The sequence below is a fragment of the Castanea sativa genome, chromosome 3 (assembly GCF_040712315.1).
Source record: "Castanea sativa cultivar Marrone di Chiusa Pesio chromosome 3, ASM4071231v1".
In the NCBI taxonomy this organism is placed as follows: Eukaryota; Viridiplantae; Streptophyta; class Magnoliopsida; order Fagales; family Fagaceae; genus Castanea; species Castanea sativa.
This window is the reverse complement of record NC_134015.1, coordinates 2721220-2747736: the sequence shown is the minus strand read 5'-3', so window position 1 is coordinate 2747736 and position 26517 is coordinate 2721220. Positions and strand designations below refer to the sequence as shown.

Below are 26517 nucleotides of genomic sequence, written 5' to 3'. Positions count from 1 at the left end.
GTACCAAAGCCATCACAAGTGTTAATAGTTCCGACGGTTTTTGTTTAGTCATCATAAATAATACCTTACTAGCGACAAACATTTTTATACCGTCGTAAAAAGTAAGGCGGGAACATTTCCCTCCAAAAAAAATCACATTTTCGACAAAAATAATAGACATCTACGACAGACTCATTTTGCCATCACAAATGTGTTGATATTTGACGAGTCATTGTCAATGGAAGAGACTTGCCGTCGAAAAAGCTAGTTTTTACGATGGCTTTTTGTAATTGTCGAAAAAGTTTCGTCGCAAATAGCTATCTTTTTTGTAGTGACCTTGTAGTGAATGCATGCAACTAGATGTAGCATAAATCCACCTAAGAATTGATAACCATTACCATCTTTGTTGATTTAAGTATCTCGGTAGCACAGCATTCATAGTGAAATAAAGTAATACAATGTGTTTAAGTAGTATATCTATATTACTATTTCATTTCCTCAGATAGAAAACTTTAAATTGTCATGCCAATAGGTATACAACAAGGAATTAAAATCCAAAACGGAAGGTATAGGGTACATGTGAACCGATTGATCAAACAACCCTAAGGCATTACCAAGATTCCTAAAGCTTTGAGATCTGCATTGATCTCTCACGGATTTAAAGAACCAATTTGAGGTTTTCCACATCTTCACTACTAATATACATGAAAAGAGAAACTCCATATAAGTTGACTAGCAAAGCATGAACTTATGAAACCAAATTCTTGAAGTTGAAAGACTAAAACCCTTCATACAAGTTCTTCTATATGTTGAAAAACTAATCCCTTGCATATGCTAAATAACCATGCAACTATTTATCGCAACTAACTTCCCAAATGGACCAAATTATCCCTATACATGAGAAAACCCAATTCCAGCCATCAAAACAGTGTTCCCAACTTGCCAACACATATTAGCAACTATCAAGGAGGTGTTGTAGGAATACAGAGCTTAACAGAACAAGATTGGCTAATCAGCACACACACATCACTTTAGGTCAGAGCTTAGGTGTCGAATTGTCATAAGTGTCATTTGGCACTGATATCCGAGACCAAAGTGCTGCTCAGCACTCTTGGTCAGGAACCCAATTTTCCAGTCCCACCTTCATTCCTCAAGCCAGTTTGAGTTTTAGGTTGAGATCCTTTCAAACTCCATAGAGACTAAAGTTCTCCTTCATGGTTCTCTCATCCAATAATTCCTTATGAGGATCTTACATGAGGTACACAACACTAGTTAAGTTTATTTTTAGAGACAAATCTTCAATTGCTTCTACTTGGAAACTCCAATGGCACCCAAACCAAGTCATTCCTAGAAGTATAGACCTTCACCATAAATGAAGTTTCGAATGATTTACTTAAGGGCAACAACTTGAGCTTGGACTAATGACAAACTCATCCAACCAAATAATTTGAGAGAATCTTGTTCTGTTAAAAATCCCAAACAAAAACGAATTTTCGAAGGAAAGTTAACCTAAGCATTTTTCTATCTATTTTAGCTAGAGAAAAGTTAAAATATTTTTTGATCATAAATCATTATAGATATATTTTCAGATGTTTGGATATATTATTTAATTTTTATTAAAATAAGTGCCACCTGCAAAGTTCTAAGGAACACAAGAATTTGTAAAAGAATGTTAATAATATAGCAAAGAAGACCAACAATAGGAAGGGTGGTGACAATCTCTCCCAACTTCAGCTTCTACAAAATGGTAGTCTTGCCCATGAAGACCCACCATTAGAATACGGCTCTCCTTGGCAAAAAGGCCAGTTGAAAAGCTTGGTGAAAGAAAACCCCATCTTTAATCTCAACCTAAATTCCCAAAATCACAAGCCAAAGACCAAATCAACCTAACAAGAAAACAATCATACACACATGCACATCACTTAGTTCCTAATAGTACACACAATATTCAAAACCGTGAATATTGGAATCGTACTAGAAGGTGTAGATACTATAATTATCTCATTATAATGATTTTACAGTAACCTATAACATGACTTTTATAAACCTTGTTGTATAATTCTGATGAAGACAAGGAAGAGCTCAAGGAAAAAGAAGATTAAATATACAAAGATTCAAGAATTGTGGTCTAGTTTTGATGTTGGACCCTCTTAGCACCTTTGATAGGTCATTTTAGTTATTAGCATTAAGTATTTTAGGTTGAGAAGCTGTTGGATCAGTTTTAATTAAATTCTATTAGAATAAGGGCAATTTGATAATTTTTAGAAATCTGGAATGGGCGATGCCAAGGAACCCTAGATGTGATGCTTAGGAAGACCTAGGTGTGATTGCCTAGAGTTTTATTTTTGTAATTTTCTATTTTTCCCATGTTTCAGCCCCCAAACAGCCATCAACATTCATACTTTTTCTAACCTAAACTCTTAAACAATAATCCTTATTCAAGAATTCATCAAGAAACCTAGTATAGTGCTGAAACTTCTTAATGGTCCTACATCAAATTGGTATCAGAGCCCAAATCAGCACTATGAAAGCATGATAGATCCAAAAAGGCAGAGCTATATCTATACAATTGCGGACAGATTTGAAGAGTTACATAACAAAAGCAAAAATTTAAGCAATAGGTTTGATCCTTATAGAAATCCTTATGAGAGACTTGATTATCGCAATAAGGCTGGAGACACAATGAAGAAGGTTCATGTAGAAGTACCATATTTTGCTAGAACAATTGATGCCCATGTATTTTCAGATTGGCTTGCTTCTTTGGAAACTTATTTTGAGGGTTATGACATGTCCGATGAGAGTAGGGTCAATTTTGCTATTATGAAATTTATTGGACAAGCTCAGATCTGGTGGAGAGATGTAAAGTATGATTGTCGATGTGCTAGACAGCCTCCAATTGTTAGATGGGATGACATGAAGCAGCAGCTAAAACAAAAGTACTTGCCCTGTGGTTATGAAGATGAGATCTTTGAAAAATTCACTACTCTTAGGCAAGGTAATATGTCAGTAGTTGAGTGTATGAACAAATTTGAAGACCTCAAAAATTGATATAGAGGAATTGAAGATCCACAACAAATCTCAACCCGATTTAAGTCAGGATTAAGGGTTGAAATTCGTAGCCAAATGATTACACAACAAACTCACACAATTGCTGAGGCATTCCAATTAGCTTTTAAGATTGAGAAGCGTTTGAAGCAACCCCTTACAGAAAGGTTTTCTTCCCAAGCCGAGAAAACACCTTTGAGAGAGGTTGACCCTAGAGCATCCACTATGCAGCCAAATTACAAAGTCCATATTGACTACAAAGTCAATACTGCTAATGAGTTGAAAGATAAGGCTACTTTGGCTGATGATCGCCTAGAATTAGAAGAAGACACGTCTCTTCTTTTTGTCGTTAGGTGTATTCTTGCTGCACCCAATCAAGAGGAGGATTGGAAGTGCAATTCAATATTCCAGACCATAGTACGTTGTGGAACTGAAGCTTGGATGCTTATTATTGATGGTGACAGTGACATGAATGTTGTTTCTAAGGCTATTGTTGAAAGGTTGAAGCTACCAACGGAACCACATCCAAAACCATACAAGGTGGTGTGAATAAATAGCACTTCTATTTTGGTAACTAAACGATGCTTGGTTCCTATTTCTCATGGGCGATATAATGATTCTATATGGTGTGATGTTATTCCTATGACTCTAACACATATCTTATTAGGTTGCCCTCGGCTTTATGACCAAGATGTGTATTATTGTGAAAAGAATAATACATACCAATTTATGTTCAATAATGAAAGAATTGTATTAAAGCCTATGAGTTCAGGACAAATGAAACAAAAACAAGAGGTCGAGCCTAAGGATGTTGCTGAAACTCAGAAAAACCTCAAGAATATTGCTGAAACTCCAAAACAAGGAGCTATACAGCCACAAAAGGAAGTTGAAGAGCTAGAACAAGAAGCTGACAAGTCAGAAAAATTTGCTAAACAGGTAGAAAAACCAGATGAGCAACTAGCGGACCCTAAACAGCAAGTGCACCAGTCAAATCAACACGCAGCAAAGTCCGTGGAACCAAAAGAACAAGCAGAAGAGTCTAATCAGAAAACGAAAACACCTCGACAACTTGAAGATGATTTAAAACAGCAACTTACAAGCTTAATAAAGGAAACTCTTGAATCAAAAGAAGATAGCATGATGGAAGAAGAGATGAATGAGATCGTGAAGCCTATTCCAATACTTAAACATGTGCAACAAGTTAAGGATGTTCCCATTATTGATTTCGTAATTCCAGAAAACTTTAATGTTCCCATTGGAGAGAAGGATGTTTTACTATCATCATGGTTCCAGGCGACAACGAAAAGAAAGAACCCATGCACACAAGATTTTTATCCTATGTCAAGGTTGCTATACAAAAGGCAAGGAATTGTACTACTTCAACATTTCAAAACTCAAGGTCGAGTTTTCTCTAACCAAGGGAGAATGATGAAGACAAGGAAGAGCTTAAGGAAAAAAAAAGACTAAATATACAAAAATTCAAGAATTGTGGTCTAGTTTTGATGTCGGACCGTCTTAGCACCTTTGATAGGTCATTTAGTTTTTAGCATTAAGTATTTAAGGTTGAGAAGCTGCTAGATCAGTTTTAATTTAAGTTCTATTAGAATAAGGGCAATTTGGTAATTTTAGAAATCTGGAATGAGCTGTCCTTGGCCGTACCAAAGGCCCATGAGTCTTATTTTATGTTTGCATATTGTTAAGTCTTTTATTTAATTATTATTAGTATTCCTATTCATTCTAGGGAATAGGTTATTTAGAGTCCAAGTCCTACTAGGAAAAGGATAACTATAGTCTCTATATAAAGGCTCTTTTGTAGTCATGTTATTTCAAAATATTTTGATTAATAAAATTCAGCAGCTTATTTTAAACTTTGTTTGTGTGATGCAAACTTCTCCGAGGTGTGGTGCCAAAGAATCCTAGGTGTGATGCTTAGGAGTTATTTTCCTTGAGCAAACTTTGTTTGTGTGATGCAAACTTCTCCGAGGTGTTATTTTCTATTTATCCCCTGTTTCAGCCCCCAAACAGCCGTCAACATTCATACTTTTTCTAACCTAAACTCTTAAACAATAATCCTTATTCAAGAATTCATCAAGAAACCTAGTATACTGCTAAAACTTCTTAACGTTCCTACATCAATTTCACAAGACCTATGGGATTTTCTATCTTATACTTGACCAAACATGACATCACTAAGTTAACCTTGTGTGTTTCAAAAAGAACAGTTTTCTTTAAGCATAACATCACTAACTAAAACTAGGAAACCTAACCCGAGTTAGTTTAGGAATTCACAATCTACGTACCACAAAATGGAATTACAAAAGCTCCAAAAGAATCAGCTCTATGTCCATGAAATGTAATTAATCACTAACAAATGAACTATTCCTCAGCTATCTAATCACAAGTTGGAAGTTTCCAACTCATTTCATTTACTTTAAATCGTAATTGTCAAAATGATTAAACCGTGAAGTTAATTTTGTATTGCACTACAACCTAAGTTGCTTCTCTCTTAGACAATTCCAAGAGAAGCACATAAAAATTATCAGCTAACTCCTTGAGTTGATAAACCAACCAAGCTAGACTAACAAAATTTGACACCAGTCCACTACGCAATAGCACCACAAGGCTTATAAGAGGGGAAAAAAAGGGAAGGGGGGGGGGGGGACTTAGTTTGCATAAATGCAACTCCAAAACTTAATTTCATTGGAGGGATGGCTAAGGGATGTATAACCACACACACATAAAAAAAATGCGAGATTTTAGAGCAACAATATTTAGCATTAACCATAAGAAAAAATTTTGAAACAACTATCCAGGAAAATAGGTTCCAAATTCCAAGCAACAACATGAGTGCACAATGAAATCACAACAAAAAATAGAACAATCAAAGGTACAAACAATCAAGCATAGATAAATGAAATAGAAAATCATCTTTAGAAAGTATAAAATTTACCTGAAATGATACACATCTTTTAAAGATTGGCTGTAAGTTTCCCAGCATTACACAAACCGCCAATCAATATACTGTAAATCACAATATCGTTGCCTAGCATTTTGCCTTCCATCCCTGAAACAATTTTATTGCCTCAACAATTTATTTATTCTTACAAAAGCCATCCATCAATATAGCATAGGTTTGGGGATCTAGAGGTTGGCCACAAGCCTGCATTTTATGGAATAGCTCTAGTGCAGCCTAGGGTCTCTTCACTTAAAAAAACCCACCTATAAAACTACAGTAAGTGACAAAATTGGGAGCCACTCCCTTGTTGGACAATTCAAATTGAAGTTTATAATATATAAATGATTGGAATAGAATCAAATTGAAGTTTATTCCTTTCATGGTACAACTTTCATGGCTATTTTAGGAGGAGAAAAGTTATGTCCACAACACTTTCACAACAAATCTTGAGTGCCAAGTTGTTATTGGTTGTTACCAGTGAGCAAATAAGTAATTTAAGTGGTAAATTTAAATTAAAACCAACAATAACTTACCACTTATGATTTGTTATGAAAATATTGTTGACATAGCACTTCTAATTTTAGGAGAGCTGGTCGCATTGTTCATGTGGTTCCCAAGACCTATTCTGTATCTATCACAACTCCATAGAGAATAAAGTTATCCTCCCATTCAATAACTCCTTATAAGGGTCAACCAAATCTTCACTTCAAATAAAACCTATTTAATTACAAATTTTTTTAAAACAAAAAACAAAAAAATTTGAAAGGGAAAAAACATCAATGATATGAAAAGAAACATCACTCCGTAAAAAGTAAATAACCACTTCCAACAAATATACATACACCTTATAGATTGACTGACAAAGTCTTAATAAGTAATTCTTGAAGTGCTTTATCTGCTGGATTTGCAAATAGCAAGTCAACCAACATGGATGCAGTGGTTGCATTTGCTGAAATACCCTTATCAACCATTATCATAATAAGTTCCATAGCTTTTGTTGTCTCATTCTGTTGTAGCAACCCTTGGATTATTGTGTTATATGTTAGATCATCAGGAGAGAAATGGTTCCTATCCATTTTCTCTAGCAACTCACTCACTTCATCAATTAGTCCCTCTTTGCAAAACCCTTTGATCATTATGTTGCAAGTCCGAACATTAGGTTGCAATCCTTTTGCAAGAAGACTATTACAGATTTCTCTTGCAGTTGTAAGTTCCCCGGCATTGCACATACTATCAATCAAGATGTTGTAAAACACAATATTGTGGTCCAACTTTTTGTCTTCCATCTCTTGAAACAATGCCAACGCCTCCCCAATTTTTTTGTTCTTACAAAGGCCATCCAACAAGATAGCATAGGTTTTAAGACTTGGAAGTTGGCCACATGCCTGCATCTTATGAAATAGGACTAGTGCAACCTGGGGTCTCTCCACTTGACAAAATCCACCTATAAGAGTGCTATAAGTCACAACGCTAGGAGCCACTCCCTTGTTGGACATTTCATCAAAAAGGCTCCTTGCTTCATCAATTCTTTTATTTTTGCAATATCCATGGATTAATATGTTATAGCTAAACACATCAAGTGAACAACCCCTCTCATCCATCATATTAAATGTTTTGACTGCATCATCCATTTTGTTTTGCAAACAGTACTATCTATTAGAGAATTGTAAGTGATTGTGTCAGGCCTAATTCTTCTTTCAATCATCACATCAAAAACTTCTTTTGCCTCTATCAGCATTCCCTCTTTGCAAAGTGTGTCCACCAATATATTGAAGGTATACACATCTGGCATGATCTTCCTTCGCACCATCTCATTCATCAGAGTAGTAACCTCTCTCCACCGGCTGAAATTGCATAGGCCTTGAATTAAGGAATTGTAAGTGACAAGGTTCCTCTGAATGCCTTTACCCATCATTTCAGATAAAAGGTTAAAAGCCTCAGTTACCAATCTATCCTTACATAAATTATCAATGATTGTGCTATATGCTATCAGATTAAGCTCAAGATTCCCTTCTTCCATCTTCCTAAGCAACCTAATAGCCATACAAGTCTGTCCAATCTTATAGACCATTTAGTATTGTTCCACAAGTAAATGCATCAGGCTTATACCCAGTCTTCTCCATTTCTTCTACCAACCTCACAGCTCCGGCAATGTTACCTTGAAGACAGAGCCCCTTGACAAGGGTGCTTAGGGTAACAGAGTTTGGGTGACAACCAAGTTTCAAAATTGTTGCCAAGACAGAGAACCCAAAATCTACTAGGTTCAAATGACAGAAGCAATTAATCAAAACATTGAGAGTATAAACATCGGGAGAGATTCCAAATGATTCGATTCGTTTAACTAGAGAAATGACTACTGGGTAATGCTTCAATCTTGCAATGGCACCCAACACGTGATTAAAATCGTCAACGGAAGGCAAAGGGCGCGTGTGAAGCATTGTATCAAACAGGTCTAAGGTATGATCAACATTCGTAAAGCTTCTAGATTTGCACTGATCTCTAACAGATTTCAAGAACTGATTTTGATTGTGGTTGTGATTCGGGTTTTTTTAGCACTAGCAATACTAGTAGCAGTAGCAGCAGTAAGAGTAGAATAACAATAAGAACGAAAACAAGTGTGGGAAGTACGAAGAAGCGTACCCATTTTCCTGAAGATCCAGCAAACAATTCGGGTCGGGTTTTGGTGCAGTCAGAGATGGAAGCGAAGCGATGAGTTTGAAAATTGAGAGAGAGAGAGTAGTCAGTACCAGTGGCAGTGGCAGTGTACCACGGCAAAATTGGCTGAAATGAATAGTACCGTTTTAGAAAAACATGCTAAATCCACATAATGGGTCTAAGAGAGGTCATGCTACTTTCCTAAAAACAAGCTATATGGCAAATTTTGAGTTCGCCAGAGAGAGAATGGCTTCTTTTCTCTTATTTCTTTTCTTTTTTCTTTGAGTTTCTAATGTTAAAACAGTTTTAAGAATTTTTGAAATAAATATAATCAAATTAAGTATCTAAAATCTTCTCAAAAAAAAATATATCTAGAAGAGAAATACTATCTTCAGTGGTGTGGGTTGAAATTGAAACAAATAACAACTTATCTTAAGATTTATTATGAAAATGTTGTGGATATAACAATACTCTATATAATTGTTTTTTTAGAAGTTAGATAATTTTTTTTTTCATGAATTATATAAAATTATTTAGAATGCAATAAAATAAAAGTCATTTCCCTAAAATATAAGTATTTAGGAAAATTTTTAATACACCTTATACCAACATCCACTCGGACTCACCTAAAACCGAAGAAGATACCACATCAAGCGTCAAACAGTATCAAAATCTAATTATATTATCATTCTATCACTACTCTCATTTATTGAAATTTGATATAACTAAAATGATATTATTTAATACTATTTACTTTTTCCTAAAATTGAGCACTCTTAATCACAATGCATTCAAACAAACTCAATCAGCTTTAAACTATTTATCTGTTTCAAAGTTCTGATAATTTCTAACAAATTTTCTTTAAATTAATCATTGTACAACAAAACTTCCCCAACAAATGCATAATATTTTAAGAGAAAAATTTAAGCATATATATTTCCTTACATTTATTTGGATTCTATATCTTAGGTTTTTTTTTTTTTTTTTTTGAGAATGAACATGAGGAGTTACTTGGACTAACAAGTCCAATAAATTTGTATAACCTCACTTTAAGTATGACTGTGCTTTTATCTACTTTAAACAAATTAGTAAAATCTAATCAATACACAAAATCGCTTGCCGAGCTTTTAGAGTTTTTATGGTGTTAAGCCTTTGTAATTGAGTTGGTATGATAATATTTCGTTAATCATATCTAGTTTTTGGGCTATGGATTAGGTTTGAATTGGTTTTATAAATGATTAGTTTACTTTATTACTTAACTTGAATAATTGGAACACACTTTAAATGGAAAGTAATATTTACTTAATAGGCAATTCCAGTTTTATTATGTTTGCCTTTGATAAAATGAAGGTTCAAACCCAATACAATTCGGAATTAGTTTTTGGAACACAAAGGGATTGCTATAGAAGGATGGAAATTCAGGAACACCAAGTTTATAATATATTGATATTGTTTAAATTTATATAGTTATATAAAATTTCTCAAGTATATTACTCTTATTATTTAGTGAGTTAAAAAAGAAGATATGTTAGGTGTCATTTAGTTGAAATGACTAGAATTTATAAATTAAGGAACTCAAAATGGTGAATGAATAACATTTTCTTGGTACCTTAGAAAACACTGAACAAGGGTTTCCAAAAAAAGAAAATGGATAATTACGCTTTACCCACCTGTGGTTTGCCTTTAATTTGACTTGCCTACCCGTAGTTTCAATTTTTACACTTTACCCACCCGAGGTTCAATCTGTTACTGCTCCGTAACCCACCTCCCTGTCCGCCGTTACTCTAACACATTTTATTTCAAAATCAAAACACAAAACAGATCAAAAAGTTAGGGTTTTGAGTTTTTTTAGCAACGGTGATCCAAGACTATATGCCTTGAATTCAAAGTTTAATAGCGGCATATTGTCTTTAGAAAATTCAACTATCCTCACCACCTTATAATCATCATCACGTGGATCATGGCCGAACGCAAAAAGGGGCCTTCCAGAACCAGAAAAATCTCTAGGTTCACTTGGCAATTATATTTCTTGTACTTTCTAATCAATGGATTCCAAATTGCTATCTCTAAATGCCAGAGGTGAATGCAAACCAAACCGTGGCAATAGTCCAAGCTATTGGTTTTGTAATTTGGACAGCATAGTGGCGTGGGAATTTGCACAGCCTTGCCAAACTGATTATTGTTGTCGAGGAAAGGGACAGAGAAGTGATTGGTTGGATAGAAGTCATGTTCCTTGAGGATGAAGGTGCGATCTTTGTTGGTCTCGATGGAGCAATTAAGGTGCAACTTGATGAAGTCAGGGTCCTCGATTAATTAAGGAATACCATTGTTTGGAAATGCTGAGGAAGCGTACTAGAGACTTGACGGCTAATCGGGATAGTATTTCAGTGATTAACTCTAGCTGATCATAAGACTTAAGATTTAAATAAAGTGTACGGTAGTGTTGTGTGAAACGCAGAAATACTTTTCTTTTCTTATAATCAAAATGAGGTAAACGTGAAAGGGTGCACACACACCTGTAAATCTGGTTGTTCAATTTGTCTTTTCACTTTTTTGGGTTCATGGATTTTGCTTTTGCAAGCCAAACTGGATTTTTAGATTAGTTTGCCCTTTCACTACATTTCTCCTAGATTTGCCTTTAAAAACTCAAAACCCTAACTTTTTGATCTATTTTGTGTTTTGATTTTAAAAGAAAACGTGTTAGAGTAACGGCAACAGGGAGGTGGGTTACGGAGCAATAACGGATTAAACCTCGGGTGGGTAAAGTGTCAAAATTGAAACCACGAGTAGGCAAGTCAAATTAGAGGCAAACCACAGGTGGATAAAGTGTAATTACCCCAAAAGAAAAAACACGGAACAATAACTAAGCCAAAAGTTGAAGAAATAGATGTGTTTTAACCCATTTTCCACAATTTGAACCATCAATGCTAAACTTAAATATTGGTCGAAGTCATGTACTAACCATGAGCTACAATAAAGAGGAAAGAAATTATTTCAATACCAAAGTAATGGAATTATGTGAGCTCTAAATGGGTGATCACCGATCTTTAGGATTTCGCAATGGCATAAAGATTCACCTATTCAACAAAACCTTTGCTCAACAATGCATGATAAAGGAAATGGACCAACCTACAGCTAATGTATCTGTTGTAATGCATTTAGATATGGTGGATGAAAATGTGCCTACGCTCAAGTACTAAAAGCAAGTGCAGGGTATTTTGTTGTGGGTGACATATAACACATGCTCTTCTTACATTTGGGATATAGTTCTTTTTAGTTTTTATCTGAAATTTTATTTATAAAAAAAATAAAAAAAACCCATACCATTGAGATGTACCCAACCACTTGTTAATCCATTAAGATCTGCAATCAAATACCTATGGCGTTTTAACCAAAATCCTGATGGTTATGCATTCAATTTCAACCACATTTTCAATGTATTTATGCATTGAAGAGGATCCATATGGAAAAGAAGATCAGATCAATTATACCATAATCAAGACCCTAGAAACTAAGGTACCACTACTCCCATTTTAGCTAAAGAGATTGGTGACTCACAAAAGATAAACATAAATGGATCTTCCAGTACCCATAGCATTCACCATATAGGAATAGGAGAATTAACCTTTTAATCATAAATGGAAATTAGGGGAGCAGACAAGATATTTCAACCATATCCATTAAAGGGGAGCCATAAACAAGGGGATCCCAAAATAAAAAGGTTTGTATCTATGAACTGTGAACCATTAATTTTTTAGAATCTACAAGTGTCAATTTCTTTCATACGGTAACAATGATCTAAACAAACAGATACATTCTTAAGACAATATCAAATGTAAAATGCATGAACACCACATAACAACACTAACATCCCATTTGACAGAGACTGTAGCCCAAAAATGTTACTGAATATTTACTGATCTCCTAAGCCTGCAAGAACCAAAAAGATAGAGACAAATTCAAATAATAAGTCCATAATAATACATAAGGTTATCAGGAATGAATTTGAATACAACACTAGAGCCTACCCTAAATAGAAATATAGTGGGAAAGCCAATCTAGGCCCTCGTACAACCAATCCCTAGAAGTGGCACATGTTCTCTGGATATACCTATAATAGAACCCATAGAAATAGCCCCCAATCGGTAGATATTATTGAATTTCCCATGCATAGGATTAAAAATGAGAGAGAGAGAGAGAGAGAGAGAATGTCAATCAATATACCAGTGGTGGCATTGTCCGGGATTGAAGAACAAGTTTATCAAAGGCATCCACGGCATTTGGAAGATCCTTCTTGTTTGGAAATACGAGCAGCAATGCATCCCTCAATGCAGCCTAGGCATTCAACAAGAATTATATTATGCACAAGAAAATTTTCAACAAAATTTGGACATAGTGGGTAACTAAATGTGCTACTTGCTTATAGTTAGGAATGTAAACAGACAATTTTGGGTCCTCTTTACTCTGTAAGATGAAGGGGTATACATGTCATTAATTCCAAGAAAACACTTAAATCGGAATAATGCATAAAGTAACAGTATTACAATAGCAATGTTTACAACAACAAAAAATTATCCAACTTCATTCAATATGAGAATTGTTGATTATATTTATATGGTATTAGTTTTTATGAAACACGGACACTTCGTTTGGAGTCCCGTACCAATGTCATATCCGTGTCGTACCTGTCTCATAATAGTGTTCTATCTGCCATATCATGTTATAATTTTAAAAAAATTGCTCATGTCACCTTATAATACCCATACCCATGTCCGTGCACCCTAGGTTTCTAGTAGAAGAGTAATGTGAATACAATCAACTTTTCAAAGATTAGATTTTTATTTCCTTTTAAGGCTGCATACCTAAATTAACATATTATGCGTTCATTGAGCTGATATCAGGATGGAACCTTTAATTACCTCATTCAACATCTGGTGCAGATTATGCCTGGCCTCAACCATTGTCATGGTCATTGCTATCAACCATGAAAAGCATGCTTTGGTAGTAATTTCTCCACCTTGAGTAAAAGGTCTCCACAAAAGTTGACTATTATTTAGTCAGGAAATTAATCTAACTACCAACTGTAGCTTTTTCTTTTTCCACCTTTTCCAATTGCCTTCCATAGCCTCACGGTGTGATATTTTGAAGCAGTAGTCACTTTAACCTTTAGCACCTGTACATATAGAACAACATAAAAATTGATAGCACAAAGAAGTGACTACTGAAACATTAACCATTGGAAAGAAGCATCAACCAACAATCAAATAGTGCATGCCACCTCAGCCACCAAGTAGGATAGAAAAAGAAGAGAGTATAATGTTATTACTACACCACTTCAGACACTAGAATTTTATAGAACAATTGAGGCCAGGGAGATTCGACTTGGTACAACATTTTAATATGGGAGTTTCTAGTAAGGAAGAATCATTTTAAGAGATGATTAATCCCAATATATTATACCTTTTTTCATTTGATGACACCAACAGAAGCAACTCCATCACTATGTCTTTCCAATACTAGTGTACAGACTCCAGCAGCTTTACATGCTCTTGAAGAAGATCTTTTTTTAACAAAAAAAGGTTTTGCACATTTGAACTGCCGTCATGGAGAAACTAATCAAGTTTTAAAAGTAACAAAGCTCCATATATATAAGATTTAACCAAAAGAAAAAAAAATACCATTGATTCTTTCATCTTAATCCTGCTTGAAGCATTTGCTTTAGTTTCATACTGTGTTTGTTTTTTTTTTTTGGATAAGTAGTGAAAGAGATTTACTTGCTATGGACTGGGTTTTGAAGGAATTTTCATGAAATTCAATTGAGCTGGAGCCCAAAGGCAAAGAGGGTAGCAGATGGTTGGTTCCAATACCTTAGTAAGGCAGAAGAAAAAAGGACTTGTGGAGGACCTGAATCTTGGCAGAAAATCAGATCTGGAAGAGAGATCTTCAGATGGGTTGAGGGATCACAGGTCCTCAACGATGCTTCTTTTTCCCCTTTTTTTTGGAAAATAAAATTAAAAATTCTTTAAACACATAATTGCAAAAGGACATTGAAATAAATTCCTATATAATCACGGAGGCATTAAAACTTTTAATCAATGTTATTAATTCCGTTTCGGTCCCCGTTTCGGTTTGTCCAGTGAAACGAAATATTTCGGTACCGGCCTATTCCGGCATACCGTTTCAGGGTATTTCGGAGTTCCTATATATATATATATATATATATATATGTGTGTGTGTATGTGTAACTAGATATTATTACTTTTTATATAAAGTAAGGAGTTTTATTTTAAAGTTTCACCTTAAAAAAAATTTAAAAAAATTAAGTGAAGGGGATAAAAAAAATTATGTAAATATTTTTTAACTTTTTACTTGTGGCATTGTTGTAAATAACTAAGTATCTAGGAATAGTTTTGAAGTAGGAAATTTCCTAGAAGTTTCCTTACCAATTCCATTAGCCCACTCATATTTTTCCACTTATTATTTCCTCTTCGTTTGATGACTCTGATCTCCTCCTTTCTTCTACTTCAAAAAGCTTTTTATCTTTTTTTGTTTTTTTTAATGCATCCTTAAGCTCAACAGGTAAGTGTTCTCTAGCAAAGGAAAAACAGTGGCTTTGAGTTTAGAGACATTCCAAAGCTTTTTTATTCAAAGCCTCATAAAAGACTCACACTCCATCTTTTTCTCTATGGAAGTGGCAGAGACACAAGCTTGAAGAAGTGAGTTTTAATGGCAGCACTTGAGCTTTGTCCATGACTTGAATTTTTTTTTCTTCTTTGATCTGATGTGAATCTTATCTTTCTTCTTCTTCTTCTTCTTTTTTTCTTCTTTTTCTTCGATCTCTATGAACTGTGAAGTGTGAAACAAACCCAAAACACATATCGGCCGAATCTTTAGTTTCGGCCGGTATTCGCCGAAACACACCGGAATGACCGAAATACCCCAGAACTGGCCGGATTTTGACCCGAGGTGGAACAAAGGTATTCCAGTTCCGGATTATATACCGGTACGAGAAATTTCGTCCGTTCCGGCCGGAACGGAATGGAATTCATAACAATGCGTTTCAGGGTGTTTCGGAGTTCCTATATATATATATATATATATATATATATATATGTGTGTGTGTGTATATATATGTGTGTGTATGTGTAACTAGATATTATTACTTTTTATATAAAGTAAGGAATTTTATTTTAAAGTTTCACCTTAAAAAAAATTAAGTGAAGGGGATAAAAAAAATTATGTAAATATTTTTTAACTTTTTACTTGTGGCATTGTTGTAAATAACTAAGTATCTAGGAATAGTTTTCAAGTAGGAAATTTCCTAGAAGTTTCCTTACCAATTCCATTAGCCCATTCATATTTTTCCACTTATTATTTCCTCTTCGTCTGATGACTCTGATCTCCTCCTTTCTTCTACTTCAAAAAGCTTTTTATCTTTTTTTGTTTTTTTTAATGCATCCTTAAGCTCAACAGGTAAGTGTTCTCTAGCAAAGGAAAAACAGTGGCTTTGAGTTTAGAGACATTCCAAAGCTTTTTTATTCAAAGCCTCATAAAAGACTCACACTCCATCTTTTTCTCTATGGAAGTGGCAGAGACACAAGCTTGAAGAAGTGAGTTTTAATGGCAGCATTTGAGCTTTGTCCATGACTTGAATTTTTTTTTCTTCTTCTTTGATCTGATGTGAATCTTATCTTTCTTCTTCTTCTTCTTCTTTTTTTCTTCTTTTTCTTCGATCTCTATGAACTGTGAAGTGTGAAACAAACCCAAAATACATACCGGCCGAATCTTTAGTTTCGGCCGGTATTCGCCGAAACACACCGGAATGACCGAAATACCCCGGAACTGGCCAGATTTTGACCCGAGGTGGAACAAAGGTATTCCAGTTCCGGATTATATACCGGTACGATAAATTCCGTCCGTTCCGGCCGGAACGGAATGGAATTCATAACAATGCTGAAACGGTATGCTGGAATAGGCCGGTACCGAAATATTTCATTCCACTGGACAAACCGAAACGGGGACCGAAACGGAATTAATAACATTGATTAAAACTACAAAAATGTGACTTAGATGATGGGTAATTTGACATTGCCTTCAATCATGAATCAAACAAAAAATCATAATTATTTTCTATATCCTAATTAAGATACCCTTATAAACTTCAAAACCCCAGAACCCTTAAATCTGTATCACCAATTCTACATAACCCAGAAACCAAAAAGAAAGGATCACTAGCAAATTAATCACCAAACAAATCATCTACATAAGAAGACACTATTTTCTTTTATAAGTACATAAGAAAACACATTCATAATAAATTCCTCTAGCTTCCTAAAGAACTTCACAATGTACATACCCCAAGTCTGGGACAAAGTACCCAAATGCACAAATAGAATTCATTAATGAAGAATTTTGGGGGAAAAAAGTCATGAACAAATGGATTGGACAAATAACTAAGCAACAAGTATTCCTTAAATCTTTACAAATGTCTCATTAGTTCCACAAAATAACAAACTAAAATTAGTAAATATGATCTACCACTAGTCAAGCTCATATGTCAGCCCATTTTATGCCAAAAATAAAATTGAATTTCTTCTTTCATACACTTGTTTAAGCATCCACAACATCAAACATTGGATTTTATGATCACCAAATCATCAAGTTATTTTTGCACCATAACGCAACCAAAGTTGCAAATCTTCTTCATTAAGTTCAAAAGCGTTTCGAACTACACAAATCTAAATTGGTTCCAACTCCCGAGTCTGGTGTCAATAAATTTCAAGAAAGCATGTGAAACTAAGACAAATTCAGCCTAGAAATAGAAGTCAGGTATTCGCTACACCTTGCATTTAAGTGTAATATATATTTTTATTGAATAACATTTAACATGCAACTCCAACACTTAATTTTATTCGAGGAAACATTTATTAATGTTAATTCCACTTGCTACTGGATGTATGACCACAAAGAAGACCAAACTTTAGAACAAATATATTTAGCATTAACTTTACATTTGACAAAATTGAAATAACTATCCATGAAAGTAGGTTGAAAGCAGCAACACAAGTGCACAATTAAATCTCATCAAAAGATACAACAAACAATCTTGCACATATAAATGAAGAGAAAGTTCATCTTGTAAAAAATATAAATTTTACTAAAAGAAAATACACGTCACTTACAGATTGACAAGCGAAGGGTAAAAATATGAAGCTTGCCCTTGATCTGGAGAAGCTAAAAAACCTTCACACAAACTTGTGAAGCAATTCTTGAATGTTCTTATCTACTTGATTAGATGACAGCAAGTCAACCAACATGCTTGCAACTGTCGCATTTGCTGAAAAACCCTTGTCAACCATTATTTTGAGATATTTCATTGCCTTTGATGTCTCATTGTGTTGCAGTAACCCTTGGATTATTGTGTTGTATGTGCAATTGTTAGGTGAACAACCGCTCCCATCCATTTTCTCAAATATCTCACTTGCTTCTTCTATCAGTCCCTCTTTGCAAAGCCCTTTGAGCATTATGGTGTAAGTTCGAACGTTGGGTTGCAATCCTTTCGCAGGTAGACTATAAAAGAGTTTTCTTGCAACTGTAAGATTCCCGACATTACACAAACCGTCAATCAAAATGCTATAAATCACAATATTGTTGCCCAACGTTTTGTCTTCCATCTCATGAAACACTTTTATTGCCTCAACAACTTGTCCATTCTTACACAAGCCATCCAACAAGACAGCATAAGTTTGGGGATCTGGAGGTTGGCCACAAGCCTGCATCTTATGGAATAGTTCTAGAGCAGCCTTGTGTCTCTCCACTCGACAAAACCCACCTATAAGAGTGCTGTAAGTCACAACATCAGGAGTTACTCCCTTGTTGGACATTTCATTAAAGAGATTCATTGCCTCATCAATTCTTTTATTTTTACAAAATCCATTAATCAATGTGCTATAGCTAACAACATTAGGTGAACAACCCCTCTCAACCATCATGTTCAATGCTTCAATGGCATCGTTCAATTTACTTTGCAAACAGTATCCATCAATTAAAGAATTATAAGAGACTATGTCAGGATCAATACCTCTTTGAATCATCATATCAAAAACTTTTTTCGCCTCTATCAACATCCCCTCTTTGCAAAATGTGTCCACCAATATGTTGAAGGTCCTCACACTTGGCACGATCTTCCTCTGCGCCATCTCGTTCAACAAAGTAGTAGCTTCTCTCCACCTACCAAAATTGCATAGGCCTCGAATTAAGGAATTGTAAGTGATAAGGTCCGGCTGAATGCCTTTACTCATCATTTCAGTCAAAAGGTTCAAGGCCTCAGTAACCAACCTATCCTTACATAAACTATCAATGATTGTGTTATACACCCCTAATTTAAGCTCAAAATCTCCTTCTTCCAATTTCCTGAGCAACCCAATAGCCATATCAGTCTTACCAATCTTACACAAAGCATTTAGTATCGTTCCACAAGTAAATGTATCAGGTTGATACCCTTTCTTCTCCATATCTTCTACCAACTTCATAGCGCCAGCAATGTTACCTTGAAGACAGAGACCCTTGACAAGGGTGTTTAGAGTAATAGCGTCTGGGTGATAACCAAGTTTCAAAATTGTTGCTAAGACAGAGAACCCAAAATCTACTTGGTTCAAATGGCAGAAGCAATTAATCAAAGTATTGAGAGTAGGACGACTGGGAGCAATTCCAGACGAGCCCATTTGTTTAAATAGAGTAATGACTACTGGGTAATGCTTCATTCTTGTAATGGCACCCAAAATGTGATTGAAGTCCACAATGGTAGGCAAAGGGCGCATGTGAAGAATTTCATCAAACATGTCTAACGCATCATCAACATTCCTAAAGCTTCCACATTTACACTCATCTCTCATGGATTTCAACAACTGATACCGATTAGAGTTTTTTCTATCACTACTTCGAGTACGAGTAGAAGAAGAAAAAGCATGAAATGGAAATGGAACAATAATGAAAGGATTGGAAGCACGAAGCGTACCCATTTCCCTTCCCTGAAGATTATTCGGGTTCCAGCTAAAAATTCGGGTCGGGTTTTGCTGCAGTCAGAGATGGAAACGATGAGTTTGAGAATTGAGATTTGAGAGAGGGAGAGAATAGGCAGTACCAGTCTACCACAGTCGCCAGAGAGAGAGAGAGAGAGAGAGAGGCTTCTTTTCTCTTATTTCTGTTCTTTTTTTCTTTTGAGTTTCTACTTTTAAAACATTTTAAGAATTTTTGAAATAATAAAATCAAATTAAGTATCTAAAATCTTCTCAAAAAAATATATCTAGAAATATATCTAGAACAGCAATACTCCTACTATGTTCAGCGTTGCGGGTTGAAATTTGAAATTAAAACAAGTAATAACAATCCTTAAAATTTGTTGTCAAAATATTATGTATATAGCAATACTCTATATAATTTTTTTTAGAAGTTATATAAAATTATTTTGAATGGAATAAAATAAAAGTCATTTCCCTAAGATATAAGTATTTAGGAAAATTTTTAATAAAACCTTACACCAACATCCACTTGGCCTCACCCTAAAGCTGGAGAAGATACCGCATTAAGCGTCAAACAATATCAAATTTTAATCATATTAGAATTCTATCACTATTTTTATTTATTGAAATTTGATATAACTGACATGATATTATTTACTTTTTCCTAAAGTTGAGCACTCTTAATCGCATTTAATCAAATTCAATCAGCTTTAAACTATTTATTTGTTTCAAAGTTAATTTCTAATAAATTTTCTTTAAATCAATAATTGTACAACAAAATTTCCCCAATAAATGCATAATATTATAAGAGAAAAATTTAAGCATAATTCCTTACATTTATTAGGATTCTATACCTTAGGTTCTTGAATTAAATTCATCTATGTAATTGCATTGGCCAATACAATACAAAATGTGTTATCTTCTCCCAAGAATAAAAAATTAAACTGCGTAAGTCATCGATTAATGCAACCACATGAGTAAATTTAACATAATAGAAGTTTTAATCTCTATTATTTTTTCTCTTAGTCTAAATAGAAATTTAAAGATAATTATAGTTATTTATAGACATTTATCATTATTATATTTGTATATGAAACTTAGAAATCTTTTATTATACTATTTCTAGAAAATATAATATACTAAGATCCTAATGTAATTACAACTTCGTTGATTTGGGCGTGATTCATTTAAATCTTAAACTTCCAAAATGTTTTATTTAGATATCGAAGTTTCTAAAAACGTTTTATTTAAACTTTTTTCACAATTTTCCTAATTGTCATTAAAAAAATTTAAGATTTAAATTAAAAAATTTTGACCATAAAAATTTAAATAAAAGACATCCAAGACTCTAAGGTTTGAAAAGTAAATTAACTGTGTTTATTTAGTGGAGTTGTTATACTTGATTGTAGTTTAGCGGAATTGTTAGAAACTAAAGGTGTTAGAAACTAAAGATGGGAGAGGTGTCATTATAAGCTTCAGTGTCTCACAGTAATATATTACACTAAACAAAGAATAAGTAAATAAAACAAAATAAAAAGTTCAACAATATAAGCTATCAACACCAGATGGTCAAAACTTCGTGGCCTACAGCCCAAAAAAAAAAAAAATTCGTAGGCTTCAACTTGGATATTGGTCAAATTCATGTACCATAAGCAACAATGATGAGAGATGAATCTCTTTCAACACCAAGTGATGCAGGTATCTGAACTCTAAATGGGTGACCCTTCTGGCCTTCTCAACGTTTCAGTATGGCATATTGGTTCACCAATTCAACAACTTTGCTCAACAATGCAATGTTGAGCAAAGTGATGCAAATATCAGAGCTCTAACTCAAGATGTGATGCATTCAAAATTTACTTGGCCTCAAGTACTAAAAGCAAGTGCAAATATTAACAAATTGTTGTGGTTGCTGTATACAAGAAGCTCTCCCCACAGTTGGAATACAATTCCTTTTATCTGAAATTTCATGAAGACCCCCAGCTATTGAGATGTAACCAATCACTTGTTAATCTATTAAAGCTTCAACAACAAAATCTTTGGGCATTTAACCAAAATCCTGATGGTTATAGATTAAGTTTCAACAACTTTTTGAATGCGTCCCATAATCAAGCCCTAGAAACTGAAGTACCACTTACTACCACTATTCCAAACAAAGATATTCCAGACAAAGAGATTGGTTTATCGTCAATGGATCTTCGAGTACCCATGCAACTTCACCACATAGGAGGATTGACCTTTTAATCATAAATGAGAATTAGGGGGAGGAGAAACTATTACAACCATATCCATTGAAGGAGAACCAAAAGCAAGGGTATCTCAAAATAAGCAAGGTTTAATCATATCTATGAACTGTAAATCATGAATTATTTAGAATCTACAAGGCAAATGTCAATTTCTATCATATTGTAACAATGATCTAAACAAACAGATACATTCTCAAGACAATATCAAATGTAAAATGCATAAACACCACATAACGACAAAATCCCTTTTGACAGAGATTGCAGCCCAAAAAAGTAAATGATGATTTACGGATCTCCTAAGCCTGCAAAAACCAAAGAGAAAATATTAATAAACCAGCCCATAACCACATCGAAGATTATCACTTACGTTGCATGCAGCACTAGAGCCTAACCTTGTTAGCAATATTGTTGGAAAGCCAGTCTAGTCCCTCGTACAGCCCTTCCCCTGAAGTGGCACATGTGCTCTGGATATACCTGAAATAGAACCCAAAGTAATGGCCCCAATCAGTGGATGCCAAATTTCCTATGCATAGGGAAAAACATGAGAGAGAGAGAGAGAGAGAGAGAGAGAGGGGAGTGTGTGCGCGTGTGTGTTAACATACCAGTGGCGTTGACGGAGGGAATGAAGACCAAGCTTATCAGTTATTTCAGCGGCATTCATGGCATTTGGAAGATCCTGCTTGTTTGCAAATACAAGCAGCACAGCCTCCCTCAATTCATCCTAGGCATTCAACCAGCAATATTATTATGCACAAGAAAATTTTAAACAAAACTCACAGATGGTAAGTAAAATGAGCTATTGGCAGTAAGATGTACAAGGGGTATATATGTTATTAATACCAAAACAGTTGAATTAGAATACAGCAGAGAATAACAGTATTACAAAGCAATGTCAGTAATAAAATGATCCAACTAATTATGTGAATTGTTAATTATATTTAATTGTGTTAGTTTAGATAAAAAAAAATCAATAACCTTTTCAAAGATCTAACTAAACTAAAACATTACAGGTTCCACTCAGTTTATAACAAGATGGAGCCTTTAGTTACCTCATTCAACATCCGATGCAGCTCATCCCTAGCCTCAACCACACGGTCACGGTCATTGCTATCAACCACGAAGATAAGCCCTTGAGTGTTTTGGAAGTAATGTCTCCACAAAGGTCGAATCTGTACATGCACCATACAAGACTTAGAAAATGGACAGACAATAATGCCTAAGGGAAGGTATAGCTCTCAATAAATTTAACTTGGTGTATCACCAACAACATATTAATAACAATAGATCACCCATAAGCATGCCATTTTCAAAGTGTCAAAAGTACCTATGTTAACCAACTAATGCATGATACAAACATAAAAGCATTCAAGTATACACATGCCTAATTGCATATGTATGTATGCATACATACATGCATGCATAAATATATAGAGAGTCCTGTGTATAGATTATGTACGCCACAACAGGAATAGCTGTCCTCAAATAGAATAAGGAAAAACTGAAAATACAATATGGCATTCAATGTAGCTTATGAATATGTTATGTGCTGATGGAACAACTAATCAGCACAAGACCGTCAATAAGCACATAAATCACGAATGACTACACATGCCCAACACAAAAACATACTTCCTCTTAAAACTAAGGAAGAAACTGAAAGGCAAGGTGGCTCAAAATAATGTACATACATTATTTTTATGATGCGTGCTAATGGACAAGCATCTAATTAGTACAAGGCCAGACATATGCACATAATAACCAACAGCAACTACACACAAGTTATCAGATACTTGTCTGAAATGTCTGCCACAAGCTGAATAGCTTTTCCTTAAATAGACAAGGAAAAACTGAATCAGAAGGTAGCTAGTAGATGTAGCTTATGAATTTGTTGTGTGCTAATGGTTCAATATCTAGTCAGCACAAGACCTTCCATAAGCACTAAAGAAACTAGGTGCACATAACAATCACAGAAACATGATATAATTAACAATATTTTCCTGACTTCACATTTATGCTTAAAGTTTCAGTTGTTAAGAGACTTAAATACTAAGATCACATACCTTGTCCTGGCCCCCGACATCCCAGACAGTGAAGCTGATGTTCTTGTATTCCACAGTCTCCACATTGAAACCTGAGTAAAATACAAATTGTATCAATTGCAAAAATCTAATGCCAAGCAACAAAACAATTTGGTAAAATCCAACTACCTCTGACTAAAAACTAGCAGCACATCTATACAACCAAACAATTTTGAAAAAAATATAAAAAGCATACCAATTGTAGGAATGGTGGTCACAATCTCTCCAAGCTTGAGCTTGTACAAAATGGTGGTCTTACCAGCTGCATCGAGACCCACCATTAGAATTCGCATCTCCTTCTTGGCAAAGAGCCGGCTAAAAAGCTTGGTGAAAGACAGCCCCATCTTTTATCTCAAGCTGAATCCCCAAAATCCCAAGTCAGATACCAAATTAATCTAACATAAATACACTCATACCTACCTACATACACATCACATAACTCCTGATTGTATAATACACACAATATTCAAATCCATGATTATAATGACTTCTACATTAACCTATATGGTATAAAATGTCTTGTTTATCAACTCATAGTTATGATATGATTGGTTTTTCAAGCATTGATCTATGAAACCTACATCAAATTAGCCCAACAGTCTACATATATCACAGAATTAAATTACCAAAGATCTAAAAGAAACAAGTTTATCTCACAAATGAGATCATATACAATTCTCATTGACCAGACCCATCTAAAACACAAATATTTGCATCCATTAATAACCATATGTATCTTAAACCATTAATCAGATCTACGAAAAGAAAAGATGACATTTTTAAAAAGACCCATTATTTATAAATAATAAAGATGACATTTTTATGGAAGACAGCCACCGATTCATGTTTTATCAACATTTTCTAAGAACACAAAACATGCTATGGAACAAAAATCCAAATGGGTTCCGACAAATTACACCTAAAGAGGTCCTAGATGTAACAGATCTATGAGAAACCTCAAAAGCAAAAAGGGATAAACGTTGTACAAAGCAAACATCCAAATGGGTTCCTATCAAAAACATCAAATCTGCAATGTAAAATGCAAAAAGACCATAACTTTAACCAAAGCTTCATAAACAGTTTCAGATCTAAACCAAACTCAGATCCAGATTCATCCACATATATATATATATATATATATAGAGAGAGAGAGAGAGAGAGAGAGAGAGAGCTTACATGGTGAATGTGTGAGGTGGGATTGGGCAGATCTGAGACAAGCTGCCCTGAGAGAGAGAGAGAGAGAGAGAGAGAGAAAGAAATGGGAACGAAAATAATGGTAAAGGCTGTGAATGGTTTTATATAGGGGTTAAGATAACGGCTCTTTTAACGGCGTCTCTTGTTTTGGTGGGGGCCAAACGTTTGGGTGACGTCTGTTAGGGTTTGGTGTGGAATGAATATTGCCAGATGGGAAAAGTGTTGTGAATTTGGAGCAAAATGCAAACAAATTTTACGGTAAGAGTCCGTTTGGATAGAACTTATTGTTGAAAACTGAAAACTGAAAACTAAAAATACTGTATAAAAATAATTTTTTAATGTGTAAAAATTACTGTTCATCCCAAAAAGTACTGTTCATTGGCCTAAAATCACTGTTTATGGCCAATGAACAGTGACATATGCACGTGGAAAAAAAAAAAACGGGCTGGACGTGGACGTGTTGTGCTATCCAAACGCATTCTAAATTCCATAAGAATGTGGTTAAAAGTTAAAACACCCTTAATACATATTTGAAAATTCAACCTAACTATTAGTTTTATTGAGATGTTATGACGTGAGGAATGATGTATTGAATTTTAAATAAAAAATTGATGTAGCAATTTCTTATTAGTAGAAATGGTAATGGGGCGAGGCGGGTCCGAAAGATGAGATCTTCATCTCCGCCCCCACATGGTTTTGTCTTTGGGAAAAAAAATTTTGCTCCATCCCCGCTCCTTGGAGCCTCGCAAAACCCCAGTCCACCTATAAAACTCTACTCTTTATTAATTTGTCCACAACTATTGCAATTGTTTTTAATAAAACATGTTTCATTAATAAAAATATATTTGAAATTAAAAATAAATTTATCCCATCAAATCAAAATAATTTTTAGCAAAAATTGAATAATAATATTATTAAAATGTTTAACAAGATAATATCACAATAAAAACAAAAATCTCATTATATAAAATCAATAATTCAATAGTATATAAATTTGTTTGCAATGAAATCAAAAAAAAAATGTTAAATTTGGTACCGTATTTCCATCCTTGCTATAGAGAGAGAGAGAGAGAGAGAGGTAAAGTAAAATAAGTTCATATTTTATTTGTTTAAATAGTAGGGTTTTAGGGTATAAAAATTTTACAATTTAACTCTTATCAATGGAGGGCGGGGCGGGGATGAAGCAAGGCAGAGTGGATTGGGTCTAAAAAGTTTGAACCCATCCCTGCCTTACCTCATGATGCATGGCTAAAATCTCACACCGTCCTCACCCCACCACCTTAGTGATGCAGGAAAAATCCATGTGAAGCGAGGCAAGGAAGGGCGGGGTAAAATTGTCATCCCTA

General features: G+C 34.5%; 2 protein-coding genes and 1 pseudogene across 3 annotated transcripts; all 3 read right to left on the bottom strand.

Moving 5' to 3' along the window:
- Positions 1–6809: 6809 nt before the first annotated feature.
- LOC142629971 (uncharacterized) lies at positions 6810–8624 on the bottom strand (annotated as a pseudogene).
- Positions 8625–12314: 3690 nt separating this feature from the next.
- On the bottom strand, positions 12315–19810 carry LOC142627607 (uncharacterized). 2 transcript variants are annotated; one of them, XR_012842893.1, is made up of 4 exons: positions 14096–14619; positions 13555–13808; positions 12860–12970; positions 12315–12565 (listed from the first exon to the last, which is right to left on the bottom strand). XR_012842893.1 is itself a non-coding variant. In XM_075801481.1 (4 exons), the coding sequence occupies exon 1, from the start codon at positions 19654–19656 to the stop codon at positions 17881–17883; it is 1776 nt and encodes a 591-aa protein (XP_075657596.1). In that variant the 5' UTR covers positions 19657–19810; the 3' UTR covers positions 12315–12565; positions 12860–12970; positions 13555–13808; positions 17818–17880. The 2 variants fall into 2 exon arrangements, 1 of the variants encoding a protein (XP_075657596.1); XM_075801481.1 differs by lacking the exon at positions 14096–14619 and adding an exon at positions 17818–19810.
- Positions 19811–21968: 2158 nt separating this feature from the next.
- LOC142627904 (ADP-ribosylation factor 2-like) lies at positions 21969–25261 on the bottom strand. The gene is made up of 7 exons (XM_075801804.1): positions 25154–25261; positions 24174–24334; positions 23960–24030; positions 22949–23068; positions 22502–22620; positions 22292–22373; positions 21969–22201 (listed from the first exon to the last, which is right to left on the bottom strand). The coding sequence occupies exons 2-7, from the start codon at positions 24319–24321 to the stop codon at positions 22196–22198; spliced, it is 546 nt and encodes a 181-aa protein (XP_075657919.1). The 5' UTR covers positions 24322–24334; positions 25154–25261; the 3' UTR covers positions 21969–22195.
- Positions 25262–26517: the final 1256 nt, after the last annotated feature.